We start from the raw sequence: 14,012 nt of genomic DNA on the forward strand, positions 1-14,012 counted from the left end.
GCGGCCAACTGAATGCGCTGCTTCTCTGCTGCTCACTGCACAGAACAGACGCCGAGAGAGGTGACACTTCTCCGGGAAAGTCAGACCTCGCGTTCGCGGGACAGCACTGGCGAAATATTCCAACTGAACCATAGCTAAGGTTTATCCAAAAAAGTCGCTAGGTTTGTCAGTATGAATATTCTATGGAAAAAAGCCGCTAAAAGGGTCTGAAAGTTGCTAAATCTAGTGCTAAAGTCGTGCTCGTGTGTGTGAGACGCAGGAGCTGATGGCAGGGGGGCGGTGGATATTTGTGGCGGTCAATGTGGATATTGTGGATGAGTTCTTCTGTGTCATCACGTTCTATTAGTTCTACAGCTTCAGTTCGGAACTTTCACGCTTCGTAACACATACAGCTGTTCCCTCGCCACAGTGCAACAGTGAAAACGGACCCGTTTCAAACAGTGTTGCGTTCTGAATGTTGTTTAAGCGACATACACCAGTATTGAGGTATTTTAAAAATTCATATCATAACAAAAATAAACACTGGTATTCGGTATGAACCGGTATACCGCCCAGCACTACTGTTTAACAAGATTGATCTGCTGGTTAGTCATCCCATCCCATCATGCAAAGTCACATGATTTTTTGATGCGCATTGAGGAATTTATTCAGTAAATGTGTTTCATCATAGTTTATGTGCATGTTTACTTATTGGTTAAGAAATGTATCCGACTAAGTTAAAGCATTAGTTCACTTCCAGAATAAAAATGTCCTGATAATTTACTCACCCCCATATCATCCAAGATGTTCATGTCTTTCTTCAGTCACAAAGAAATTAAGGTTTTTGAGGAAAACAATCTAGGATTTTTCTCCATATAATAGACGTAAATGGTGGCCAATGGGCTGAAGTCCAAATTGCGGTTTCAATGCAGCTTCAAAGGGCTCTACACGATCCCAGCCGAGGAATAAGGGTCTTATCTAGCGAAACGATCGGTCATTTTCTTAAAAAAAATTACAATTAATATGCTTTTTAACCACAAATGCTCGTCTTGCACTAGCTCGACTTCACGCATTATGTAGTCACGCTGGAAAGGTCACGCGTGACGTAGGCTGAAGTACCGACCCAGTGTTTACAAAGCGAATGTGCAAACGCCCTTCACAAAAAAAGGTAAACTATTTCGGACGATTTTGAAGTTAATGGAGAAAATGAGATGGAGTTTTTTGCCTACCCTACCTTTCTGAGCTGGAGTACACCGACAAAGAACTAACCACGCGTGAACTTTCCAATGTGATTATGTAATCCGTGAATTTGTGAATCCTTTAAGCGCATACATGTTTTATGCACATTTTTAGAATTTATGCGCATCTTGGCGTTTCCATTCAGCATTTTTTTTTTAATGCTATATACCAAAATGTGCATAAAAATAGGTGAATGGAAACATAGCTAATGACCACCTATATAATGGACAATGCTTCCTGTTTTGTGGTGTGTACATGTTGAGAGATGCCCAAACCAGGGCCAGTGGGCCAAAGTTTGCCCATGATAATCTTTGATCTGGCCTGCCATACCATAAAAAATTATTCAGAATGTGTTATATATATATATAAAAAAAAAAAAAAAAGTATATAGATATGGCCTGTCATACAAAAACAATTAAGCATATCTTTTTTTTTTCTTTTTTTTTTTCATTTTGGCATTTTAACATACCATTGTAAATGTACAGAATATAAGAAAATTTGTACTTTTTTTTTTTTGTACATTTAATATAATACAATTGAAGATAATGCATTTACTTTTGGGCCAAGGCCCTCAATCAAGTTTGACTTTTGGATTTTCATAGTAAAATGTTTGGTACGTCTCCTTGAGATAATACTGATGAACTAGTTAAAGGGATATTCCATCCAAAAACTCCTTATTCTTACTTATTTTTAATAATTACACTGATCTTGTCTGCTTTATAAAATCTCTTTCAGAAAAATAAGCAGAAGAGGCAAAGTCGAAACGCTAGTCCAAGCATCATCACACAGGACAGGGCTTTTCTGGGGAGGGAGGGAAGGGGACTAGTTATTTGGAGGAAACCGCTCAGGGAATCCATACATGTCATCCTTCCATCCATCCAAGGTTGGAGGATTTGGACATTTATAGGAAGTCAAATGGGAGGTGGTGTATGGCGTTGGAGTTTGTTGGGTTTTTAATTTTCAATACCACCAAACTTCACTCACCTTATCCCTCCCCTGACACCTTCACTGTGCTCGGACTCTAAAGCTGCTGGAGTTTACTCTCAGTTTCTGCATTTCTATGATGTTATTATCACCATTACTTAAGATTTGTATGTTGTGGAAGAGTGAGGTAGGGTTGCAGGTGTGCTCACATGAGCTGATAGGAAAGAATGTAGCAGGTTGTTGTGTGGAACAGTCAAACACTAACTAGACATTTTATCTTTTTATGTAAAGAACGACATCAACCCTTCCACTGTACTGTCTTTTGTCAGTCTTTGTGGCCTCATTCTGTTTAAGTGCAAAATGCATCTGTAGTCATTTAAAGGTTAATAGAAGGGTATTTTGGTTGTTACCTGGTGAAATCAGGGCATGCTGGAACCTAATGCTGCAGATTACATCCTCATTTAAAATTGTATTGTTTTTAAGTACTTAAACACAATATAATGCAATCTCAATAAAAGGCATTACTAGGACAATATTAACGTAGCTGCTTCGGCACAGCCTATTGGGCTGTTGCATGTCTCCACATTCACCACATCATCTTCTATAATGCCCCTTTACTCAGGGGTTTTGCATTTCTTTTGAGGTAGGACCATTGTTTTTGGTCACTACCAGACTCAGTGGTGTGTCCTCATAGTACTTTGAAGAGTTTTATGCTTTAGCCCATTGCTGGGACCTGATTTGCCTTGACCGTTTAAGGAAAGCAATATTACCTTGATGATGCTGATGGTGCAACATTTTTTTCCAGTTCTTAAATACAATTATTTACAAAGTATTTTAAAACTTGTAAAGCATTCACCTGTACTAAAATAAGTAATTACATGGGGTATTGATATGAAATCAGTGGAATTCCTTATTTGAAACTTTGTTGTATACAAATAAATAAATTGGTAAATGAATAAAAGTGTTTTCTCTTTGTCAGTCAATACTTTTACATTTCAACACAGGGATATTTAATTCACATTATTGATGTAGAAATGTGAAATAACAAACTTTAATTAATGAAAGCTAATCGAATATTAATTTATTTTTCTTTTATTTATTTTTTTAAGATTCATTGAAAAGTTAATTTTATGTAGCTTATTCTAAGGCTGTGATAAATCTTGATGTTGAGAATCCAGAAGGTGGAAAAATGGTTAAAAGGATGAGACCTGCATGCTAATGACATTTTTAATCGATTATTTAGGTATTCTTAGCTATCATTAATACACATTATTGATGTAGAAATGTGAAATAAAAAACTTTAATTAATGAAAGCTAATCGAATATTAATTTATTTTTCTTTTATTTATTTATTTTTTTAAGATTCATTGAAAAGTTAATTTTATGTAGCTTATTCTAAGGCTGTGATAAATCTTGATGTTGAGAATCCAGAAGGTGGAAAAATGGTTAAAAGGATGAGACCTGCATGCTAATGACATTTTTAATCGATTATTTAGGTATTCTTAGCTATCATTAATAAAATACGTTTATTGCTTTGGTGTAGCATAATAAGTTACCTCATATCCTGAAGCCGAACAGCGAATGTCACGTGTTCCCATTGCTTTTCTCAACGCTGATGTGAAAGGACCAATTATATGTGCCTGTGGTTACACGAATAGATGTTTTCCAGTTTTCAGTATAGTGTATAATAATTGAGCAATAGTTTATTATTCTAAAGTGAATCAATAGGTTTTTTCATGTAAATATCAGCGATCTATCCGTGTTATTTAAATATTTAAAATACACGTTTCTTATCCAATGTTTCTGACTGGCGAATCAAAAAACGTCCAGTGCGGATTAATCTTGTCACTTACAACATAGTCTAACCATAGTTTGCGTGTGCCAGTATGCCATGATTACTTTAGTTATGACTCATTATTTATTTATTTACATTAGAAACCATATTGTATTTTTCTGTGTTGCAGTGGGCCCCCTGTAGGAGGCTCCATATCCCCCCTCATTGCATGTTTACTTGGGATATTCCACTATTTTCAGTTCATTGTCTTAACCACAGTGTTTCCCAAGGTGCTTATTTGTGATGACACCACAATATATATGATATAAAAAATTATTTCCCCTTTCACCTATCTTTCACATCCCGCTGTTTGCACACACAAACAGTGCATTTTTAATGGTTGTAATGGGATGGACACTTGATTGCCAAAGGTAAGACAAGGAAGGGAACCTTTATTAATGCCACAAAGTTAACTATGGTGAAGCAACGCCCAGTTTACAATTAACGCCGATGTATTTATAAGTACATATTTACATTATTAATTCATATTCTTTCTAGTATATAAAGCCCCTTACTCCATCCACCTCACTCCTGGCAGTTGTATGACAAATGAATGCTCTGTGCTGTGTAAATCTACTTCAGTGTTCTCTGTGGCCAGAGAGGACTGCATGACTTTCACAGCATGATATGAAAATGTCTTTCCTCTTATGCATTTGGTAACTTCCTGTTTCTCCGAGTCGATGAGGTGTGTGCTCAAATGTGAAACAGTCAAGTTGAGACTGTTGCTGACACAAGTCTGAATGACATGCCTGTTTACTGACTTTTATTTACATTAGAAACCATATTGTATTTTTCTGTGTTGCAGTGGGGGGCCTGTAGGAGGCTCCATATCCCCCCTCATTGCATGTTTACTTGGGATATTCCACTATTTTCAGTTAATTGTCTTAACCACAGTGTTTCCCAAGGTGCTTATTTGTGATGACACCACAATATATATGATATAAAAAATTATTTCCCCTTTCACCTATCTTTCACATCCCGCTGTTTGCACACACAAACAGTGCATTTTTAATGGTTGTAATGGGATGGACACTTGATTGCCAAAGGTAAGACAAGGAAGGGAACCTTTATTAATGCCACAAAGTTAACTATGGTGAAGCAACGCCCAGTTTACAATTAACGCCGATGTATTTATAAGTACATATTTACATTATTAATTCATATTCTTTCTAGTATATAAAGCCCCTTACTCCATCCACCTCACTCCTGGCAGTTGTATGACAAATGAATGCTCTGTGCTGTGTAAATCTACTTCAGTGTTCTCTGTGGCCAGAGAGGACTGCATGACTTTCACAGCATGATATGAAAATGTCTTTCCTCTTATGCATTTGGTAACTTCCTGTTTCTCCGAGTCGATGAGGTGTGTGCTCAAATGTGAAACAGTCAAGTTGAGACTGTTGCTGACACAAGTCTGAATGACATGCCTGTTTACTGACTTCAGAGAGCAAAATTCTCCATCAAATGAAACTAATATACTTTTGACCTGCATGTACAAAACAAGGACTTGAAGGCGACATATTCTTCACAATCATGCTAAAGCAGTTTAACATCTTAAAACAGTTTGGAAATGGGGGGAAGTAAGTACTTTCATTTGTTGCTTTCAGACTATGTTTGTGGTGTTTTACGTGACACAGTTACTGGAATGTCACTACATGTGACCAAGTGACTGTTTTATGCTAGTCTTGCTTATCTTTTGTAACAAAACAAAATATTAATATTATTGATAGCTGTTTTATTTCTCCTAACATGAGCCATTTGTGGTGTAAGGTGGTCTGAAATGAAGAAGGCGATTTGTTTCATATTCTGTTGTGGTGAAAACGTTAATCTGATAACAGTACAATTGTTCATTAATTGATATGTCTACAACTTTAGCACTTCTTACATTGACCAGTAAATTTATTTTGGTTCAAGCCTTGTTTAAGCCTGAAAATAAAATGTCTTGCCAACAATGTGTACCAATATTAGATTTTAGATTTAATTGACATTTCCGCTCTCTGCGCCTAGCTTAAAATATGATTTCAGAAGATATTTCACATATAATTATATAGTCTAAATAACTTGACGGTGATTGTCTTGAAAGAGGCCATGATAAAAGGAGTCAATTTTTAGTTTGTGAGGGTGGAGAGCACATCTGTAGGTTGCACAGAACAAGATGCTAGTTTTGCAGCCTGCAATGAAATGACGTTAACAGGATATTAATAAACTTCTTAACCCCAGACTCAAAGCAGAGACAATACCACGCTGATAAAATAGTTTGTGTGACCTTTGAAGTTGAAAATGTATACCATGTACTGCATGTGCTTGTTTTGGTCCTATGGAACAGTCTTTACAATCTGCAATACAATAAAGCCAGCAATAAAATGGCAAGTATTTTGTAACCGATATATTGAATGTACACTAGTGTTCAAAAGTTTGGGGTCAGTAAGATTTTTTTTTTAAAGAAATAATTATTTTATTCAGCAAGCATGCATTAAAATTGATCAAGGGTGATAGTAAATTTATAATGTTATGCTGTAAAAAAGGAGACTAACATCTCATTTTCACTGACTAATACGATTTAAAAACACGGATAACAAGAATATCTGATGCAATCACAGTGTAACCTGGTCACCACTTCAGTGACACAAAAATGGCTTCTCATGATTTTTGTGTTCTTGGATGCTTTTAGAAACAGTAAGTAAGAAATGACATAGTTCATCTGTCTCTGTGATGATATTTCAGGCTCGAAATTATGTTCTGTGTATCTACTCATATTATACGTGCTGCACAACAGACTGTGGTTAAAAACGAGAGAGTAAAATGGTTTGTGCTTCAGTCTGCAGTCCACTTCCCCTCTCTACCCACTTTGGCCTGTTTTCTACAGAGGCCTTGGCTCTCTAATTTTAGTTTTAGCTGCTTTGAGTCAGTGGTTGGCAAATTTTTCTAGGTTAAACTTTTGAATTTCTTTTGATTTAAGTTTTTACATTTACATTTATTCATTTAGCAGATGCAATATACACGAGAAGTGCTAGTAATACAATGTTTCCGACATCGTTCAGAAAAGTACAAGCTAGAACAAGGAGGAAATAAGGAAAAGTGAAAGCGTAGAGGATGCAGTCCTTAATCAGGATGAGTTTTCAGCTGTTTAAATAAATACTAGCTAGCTAGTTTAAAATTAGCTACTAATACTTGCCCTCATTTACATGTCTTTATTTGATTACATGAACACTCTCTTAATGAGTCCAGTATATTTATACAGCAGTTAGTTCTGGCCCTTGAATTTCATCACCAAGCAGCGTTTTGGGAGTATGGGTACACAGTCCAACAAAACTGGGATTTTTAAAAAAAAATTTTTTGCTATTTTTTTACTGTTTGCATTGCTGTCAGTCTGTGTATTAGCAGTAGCTGGTGAAAATTGTCTCTCTTAGTAAGTTAGTCACTGAATCATTCATTCAGCGGATTTGTTTATACACACTGATTCATTCAGGAACACTGTCTGCATCAAAAATCACAAGTAAATAATTTGTGACCATTAATCTGTATATGAATGTGTGTACTGTAGTAGGAATGAAATCGCAATGTAGCACAATAGTCATGTTGTTATCATCATGTAACCTATCAGCGTCACTGCCATTCACAAATACTCTCCTGTGGCCTTATGGGATAGTAAAGTGTCCATTGTATGTGTACATCAGTATCTTGCTGGAAGTAGCGGAATATCTGTGTACTTTTTGCCTACTGTTTTATGAATATTGTAAATTCGGACATACTACACTTCACATACTGTTTTCACCTACTAAGTAGTAGGGAACTATGCATATTCAGATGCAGCCACTGTCTTTATGAGTGAGACATTGAATCGTTCATTCATCCGATTTGCTCAAAAACACTAATTCATTGAGGAACAAAAATGTCATCACGAGTGCATCACTGAATCTTTCACTGAGTCAATTCAAACCAATTTACTCAGTAAACAACTTGTTTAATGAACTTATTGCTTATTAAGCACTTTTTGCACATTTGCAGTCATGTTGTTGGTCAGAAAATCAACATAGCTGCAGCATCATGGAGGTTGCCATCTGTAAGTAATGTTCAATGTAACTGTTTCTTTACTGTAGGTCACAGGATGCAACTGATCTTCTCTCAGAGGATCTTGTTTTGGTGAGGCATTTCCACCACTATTACACTTAAACTAATAAATCTGCATAAGGCACAGTTCTTGAGATGCCTATATACAAACAAGATGTGTTAACAGAATATGAATACAGGGCCCTGTAAATGAATACTCCATCTGGTTCCTTTAAGGTGGAACAACGTGTGGAGCCAGCAAAGAAAGCTGCCCAGATCATCTACAAGAAGTTGGTAGGCTGCCTGCAGAGTCAGCAGGGACTGGACTCAGAGAGACGGATGGTAAACCCCTATTCAATCATGTGGTTTGAAAGTGTGTTGGATGAAATTTTGAAGCTTATTGAAATAGAGCTTATAAAATAGGCTTATTGGAAGTGACCTAGCTGGGGACTATTTTCAGGCGCTGCGTATTATCATTGCGCCTGCTGCACCCATGGTACGGCAGCAAAGTTCCTTGATTATTACACCGGAATGAGAGTATAGTTCCTAGCCATATCGTCCTAGAAAATCGCAACTTTTCATTTTCCGTCGGTCTTAGTACACGATGTAACTACAGAAGAGTCAAGTTTTAAATAGGAACTCGGGAACTATGGCTGAGAAACTCTTTGGTCATTTTTGAGCGAGATGCTAATGGTCTAATCAGATTCAATGGTCTATGCTAAGCTACAGCTAAAAGTGCTACCGCCAGACACGAAGATCGGCTGAATGGTTTCGAAAACGGTAAAACTCAACTGTTTAACTCTAGGGTAGTTGGAAAATGAGCCTGTTTTCAAAAATAGTGGAGTGTTCCTTTAAGCAGTTGCTGTATATGAAAAATGAGTAACATTCAAAAAGACAAATGAAATGGTCATATGATGAAATGCTGTGGCTGTGAAGATCATCTACATGGACCACCATCACACTGGATGAGGTGGGATTTCTTCCAATAGTTTATCTTGGCCTACCATTTTGTTAAGAAACCTAAGCTCGGGAACTATGGCTGAGAAACTCTTTGGTCATTTTTGAGCGAGATGCTAATGGTCTAATCAGATTCAATGGTCTATGCTAAGCTACAGCTAAAAGTGCTACCGCCAGACCCGAAGATCGGCTGAATGGTTTCGAAAACGGTAAAACTCAACTGTTTAACTCTAGGGTAGTTGGAAAATGAGCCTGTTTTCAAAAATAGTGGAGTGTTCCTTTAAGCAGTTGCTGTATATGAAAAATTAGTAACATTGAAAAAGACAAATGAAATGGTCATATGATGAAATGCTGTGGCTGTGAAGATCATTTACATGGACCACCATCACAGTGGATGGAGGTAGGATTTCTTCCAATAGTATATCTTGGCCTACCATTTTGTTAAGAAACCTAATCCCAAATTGATGGTGGAGAGTCCTTGAATCTGTCTTCTGAGGTTTTTTCATTTTGTCTGTATATGTGGATGATTATGTCTGGACAAAAGGTTTTGGATATATGCTTTGAACATGTGGGAGCTGCTCATAAGTGCTAAATACAGGCTTTCATTTACTTTTTCCTCAAAATCATTCTTCTTTTTTGTTCTTTGTAAAACAGGATTCAGTATGGAAAATCTGCTGAATTTACAGTTAGTTTATATTGTCCCTTAGCTGTGATACCCATGTAAACTAATATAAGTAGATAGTTCTAAAGCAGAACTATCATAAAACGTGCCACGCTATACTTCCTGATTTCTTCAATCACTTCGCTCATTCATACTTTTCATTGTTTACAGAAAAAGTTACCCCTCATGATGCTGTCTGTCAGTATGGCTGAGAGCTTTAAGGATTTTGATGGCGATTCCTCCATAAGGTGAATATTTTAACATTTGAATGTTTTAACAGTGTAAATATGTTGATTTACCTCAGGCAGAGTAAAGAGTAAATGACAATATAGCAAAGTTGCCTTGGAAATACACCCTTTACAGTCTGCTTCTAAGCACATCTGAACTTTTCTGCAGAAAAGTTTTGGAAATGTGCTGCTTTATGCAAAATTTCCTGGCACGGACTCTGGCTGACTTTGAGATGAAGTTGGAGAAAGAAGTTCTTGTGCCTCTGAATAAGCTTAGTGAGGTAGCTTCTTTCTTACTACCAAGCTAAATGAACTGAAACAGGCAGTATTCATGACCCATTCATGAACAATGTTATCTGTGCAGGATGATCTGCCAGAGATCTTGAAAAACAAGAAACAGTTTGCTAAACTTACTACAGACTGGAATAATGCTCGCGTCAGGTGATTTTTATTTTCAACATTATGACCAGAATATGTCTCAACTTCTCTTTCAACATAAATCAAACCTTCATAACTTTGCGATCCTCTTTTCATGAAGACATTAACTTTTATGCAATGTGTGTCTCACTTTTAGATCTCAGACCAGCACAGGCCCACAGGCCAAGCAAGATGGACTAAGAGAGGATGTAGAGGAGGCCTGGAAAAGACTGGAGTCTATCAAGGTTATACTTGGATATAGTTGGTTTCTTCACTAGTCACAGATTTATTATGCTATTATGGCCAATTCAATATCTAGTTCAGTCATGATCAGGGGTGTCCAATCTCAGTCCTGGAGGGCCGGTGTCCTGCAGAGTTTAGCTCCAACTTGCCTCAACACACCTGCCTGGAAGTTTCTAGTATGCCTAGCAAGAGCTTGATTAGCTGGTTCATGTGTGTTTAATTAGGGTTGAAGCTAAACTCTACAGGACCTCAGTCCTCCAGGGCTGAGTTTGGACACCCCGACTCTAGATGGTGCAATCACATAATTTACTATATGGTACAAGCTGATTTACCTGTTTCTGCAGGTAATTAACCTGTTTGTTCAACATTTAAATAGTTTGGTTCAGTGTTCGCTGAGTTCCTCTGAACCCTCCACCTCCCCCAGCTCCACCTGTCTAGATCTGCTACGGGATTTATATGTGCCTATACATGCAGCAGCAGCAACAGCAGCATTTCTTACATGTTCACAGTAGCGTGGTTGTGTATCTACTGACAGTAGCAAGTCCATACTTGCACTGCACCAGAAATGCTAAGCAGATCTAGTCTGCCAAGGCCAAATACATTAGCATTGTCATATCCATGATAAAACTATTCTCAGAGCTGTCATGGTTGGACTATATTTTGTCATGCTCATTCTATTACCTGCTACTTCCTGCTATCTGATCTTAAGCCAGAACCATGAAAGAGGATCTCTTCAGATTGTTCTAACCTAGGGTGCTTATACAAATGGTTATGATAAAATGCCATTTGGCTACCAACTGAAACTTTACAGCTTGTTCAAATCTAACTCACACCACTTGATTATCTAATTTCCTTCCTCTACTGTTCATACTGTCAAAAGGCCAAGAAAAGCATGTTACTATGTGTTGTGAAAAAAGTCAGCTAAACAAATATTTTTGGGTTTCCCAAGTCAACATGAAATGTGTGGCTTCATCAGAAGAGGTCTTAGTATTTTCAAGGAATCCACAGCAAGGAAATCAATAACACAACACATTTTCTTTCTCTCAGGATCAGTACTCTGCAGACCTCTATCATTTTGCCACTAAAGAGGATGAGTATGCCAGCTACTTCATCCGTGTGAGTACCTATGTCCTAAATAAATGTTTCTCAAACTTTGGCATCCCCACAGGCCCATCAGTAATGCCTTAAGTGCCTTTTTTCATCAATACCATGTCAGTATTGTGTTCCTTTGAACTCTTATTGCACTAGATATCATTGATCATTATCATTATGAAAATGTTAATTATTACAGTTATTAGATCAACAAATAGTCAACACAGTGAGTAAAAAAAACAGACTCAGCAAGTGGCTCCCTTTCTTTAAAAAAAAAAAAAAGCTTCAGTTATCTTTACCCTATTTATTTGTTTGTCCATTTTATGTTTGTTAGTTTTTTCAGTAAACTTGGTGCATATAATTGTGTTTGTCTGACATTTTGCGTTATTTGTATTATATGTATAAAATTCTTTATTTACTTGTGATTTGTTTATAAATAATTATCTTATCATTGCCATTCAGTTGTCCTGGGATGACTCCTTGGAATGTTTTCAGTCAGTCCAGGGGTAAAAAAGATGCTTAAGCTTGTTTGCATGCCTTTCTGATAGCTTCTAGATTTGCAAGCTGAATATCACAAGGCCTCATACGAATTCTTGGAGAAAAACATAACCGAGCTCAAAGAGAGTCACAGCCACACAGGTGAGCGGAGGAAAAGGGTGATTAGTAGTGATTAAAGCATCTAAACATTCAGATCTTTCAAACAGCAGCACTATCACAACTTTGAAATGTATATTTGTCTGTTTGAAGAGCCCCAGATGAGTTCATCAGAAGAAAAGGTTTTTGGAGAGCCTCTGCTGTCTCACCTTCAGAGCTGTGGAAGAAAGATTGCTGTACCTATTGAGGAGTGTGTCGGCATGCTGCTACGTACAGGACTCAGGGAAGAGGTAAGCACACACATGCATATTTAAAAGCCACACATGCACCTACACACAGATGATTGCACACCCACATAACTGCATGCCCAGTATCAGGAGTATAGTGTTTCACTTTTCCACTCTCATCTTAACAATCTCTCACTATCTTATCTTTACAACTGTCATCTAGGGTTTATTCAGGCTAGCAGCTGCTGCGTCTGTTGTAAAAAAACTGAAAAGCTGTCTGGATTCAGGGACTGTCGACCAGAATGTGTTCAGCTATGACCCACATGCTGTGGCAGGTGAAAGGCCATAGTAACTTTTTTTGTGTGATTTGTGTGACGGTAACTTTGTTTGTATGAGTTTATATTAGCTGATGCCTTAAAGCAGCGGTTCCCAAACTGGGGTGCACAGACCGACCAGCAGGGGTGCGCGAGAGAATGCTTTTGATGATCTGTGTGCTTTTTTTGAAAGGGCAAGTGAAAGAGAACTTTACTTGCCCGACCGGCCAACTAATCTAATCTTATTAAAACATCGATTTAGGGAAGCACCAAAATATCGGCGAGAATGATTCTGATTTTATTACACTTGGTGTAAACGGCAATTCATAATGGATAATCAATAGTAACAAGGTCGCGGCAGTTGAGACTCACGTGAGACAATCTCATGGAGAAATCGAAACAAATGAACACAACTGCACACAGTAGAAACATACTACGGTAAAAAATGTAGTTTTTATATTTATTACATAAAGCCTAGCCTAATTAATTAACATGACACGACTAAGAGAGTGCAGTTTTCCCCGAAAATCAGTACGATTGTAAATTCGACATTGATTTTAAACAAGACTTCAAACGAGTAGTTAATATTAAGTGACTTAGGGCATATATTTTAGTACAATAATGTGACTGTTTTTGCTCGATTTGTTTAACGAAAATAGTTCCAAACAAACTTAGCAGCAGAACTGTCAAAGCGCATCTCCGAGCAACACACAGCGTCAGCGCGGTTTCGTTAGACAACTGAATGATTTGCATTTTTTAATTAATAATTTGAGTCAATGATTCAGTGGTCCATTCATAAAGACGAATTCTTGAACGAATCGTTTGAATGCCTCAATGACTCACTCATTAAGACAGTCAACTTGCTGCCACCTGCTGGCGGGTTACTTTCAAATTTAAAACTTTTCATATTTGTAAATAAAAAAACCTGATGTAAAACACCAAGCTCACAGCATTATTTATGCTGTTGTAATTTTGCAGTGTTAATGCATTCATGCTACATTTCAGCTTCATTAAATTGTCTGTGTAAATGCATCTAAATGCCACTTCAGCTGCTTCTGTTTCTCCAGCAGTGGAAAATTTGGTTTTGTTAATACTGATTTCATTTGATTGGGAACAGCCCTATAGAGTCTTATTATATTAAGTAAAATTATTAATAACATGTAAGAATTTGATATGAAAGATGACACATGCATTTAATAAGGTTAGGGGAAAATGCCCTTTTTAAAGGCAAAAAAAAAAAAAAAAAGACCTGGAAAT

The 14,012-nt window shown here is 37.2% G+C and overlaps 2 protein-coding genes across 2 annotated transcripts in view; both read left to right on the plus strand.

The window, feature by feature from the left end:
- Positions 1-3,063, plus strand: part of LOC107692065 (28 kDa heat- and acid-stable phosphoprotein-like) — a 6,948-nt gene extending 3,885 nt beyond the window's left edge. Inside the window, exon 6 of the mRNA XM_016490962.1 lies at positions 1,954-3,063. Within this exon, the coding sequence (XP_016346448.1) occupies positions 1,954-1,961 (8 nt within the window). The 3' untranslated portion in view covers positions 1,962-3,063. The remainder of the gene's footprint in view (positions 1-1,953) is intronic.
- Positions 3,064-5,376: 2,313 nt separating this feature from the next.
- The window catches only part of LOC107692101 (SH3 domain-binding protein 1-like), a 13,032-nt gene continuing 4,396 nt past the window's right edge, over positions 5,377-14,012 (plus strand). The window contains exons 1-11 of the mRNA XM_016491006.1: positions 5,377-5,553; positions 8,074-8,116; positions 8,261-8,365; positions 9,813-9,889; positions 10,038-10,149; positions 10,233-10,309; positions 10,443-10,530; positions 11,576-11,644; positions 12,169-12,259; positions 12,368-12,504; positions 12,665-12,776. Coding sequence (XP_016346492.1) covers positions 5,507-5,553; positions 8,074-8,116; positions 8,261-8,365; positions 9,813-9,889; positions 10,038-10,149; positions 10,233-10,309; positions 10,443-10,530; positions 11,576-11,644; positions 12,169-12,259; positions 12,368-12,504; positions 12,665-12,776 — 958 coding nt within the window. The 5' untranslated portion in view covers positions 5,377-5,506. The remainder of the gene's footprint in view (positions 5,554-8,073; positions 8,117-8,260; positions 8,366-9,812; positions 9,890-10,037; positions 10,150-10,232; positions 10,310-10,442; positions 10,531-11,575; positions 11,645-12,168; positions 12,260-12,367; positions 12,505-12,664; positions 12,777-14,012) is intronic.

This window comes from Sinocyclocheilus anshuiensis, unplaced genomic scaffold, assembly GCF_001515605.1.
Source record: "Sinocyclocheilus anshuiensis isolate Anshui unplaced genomic scaffold, SAMN03320099.WGS_v1.1 scaffold726, whole genome shotgun sequence".
NCBI classification, from domain to species: Eukaryota; Metazoa; Chordata; class Actinopteri; order Cypriniformes; family Cyprinidae; genus Sinocyclocheilus; species Sinocyclocheilus anshuiensis.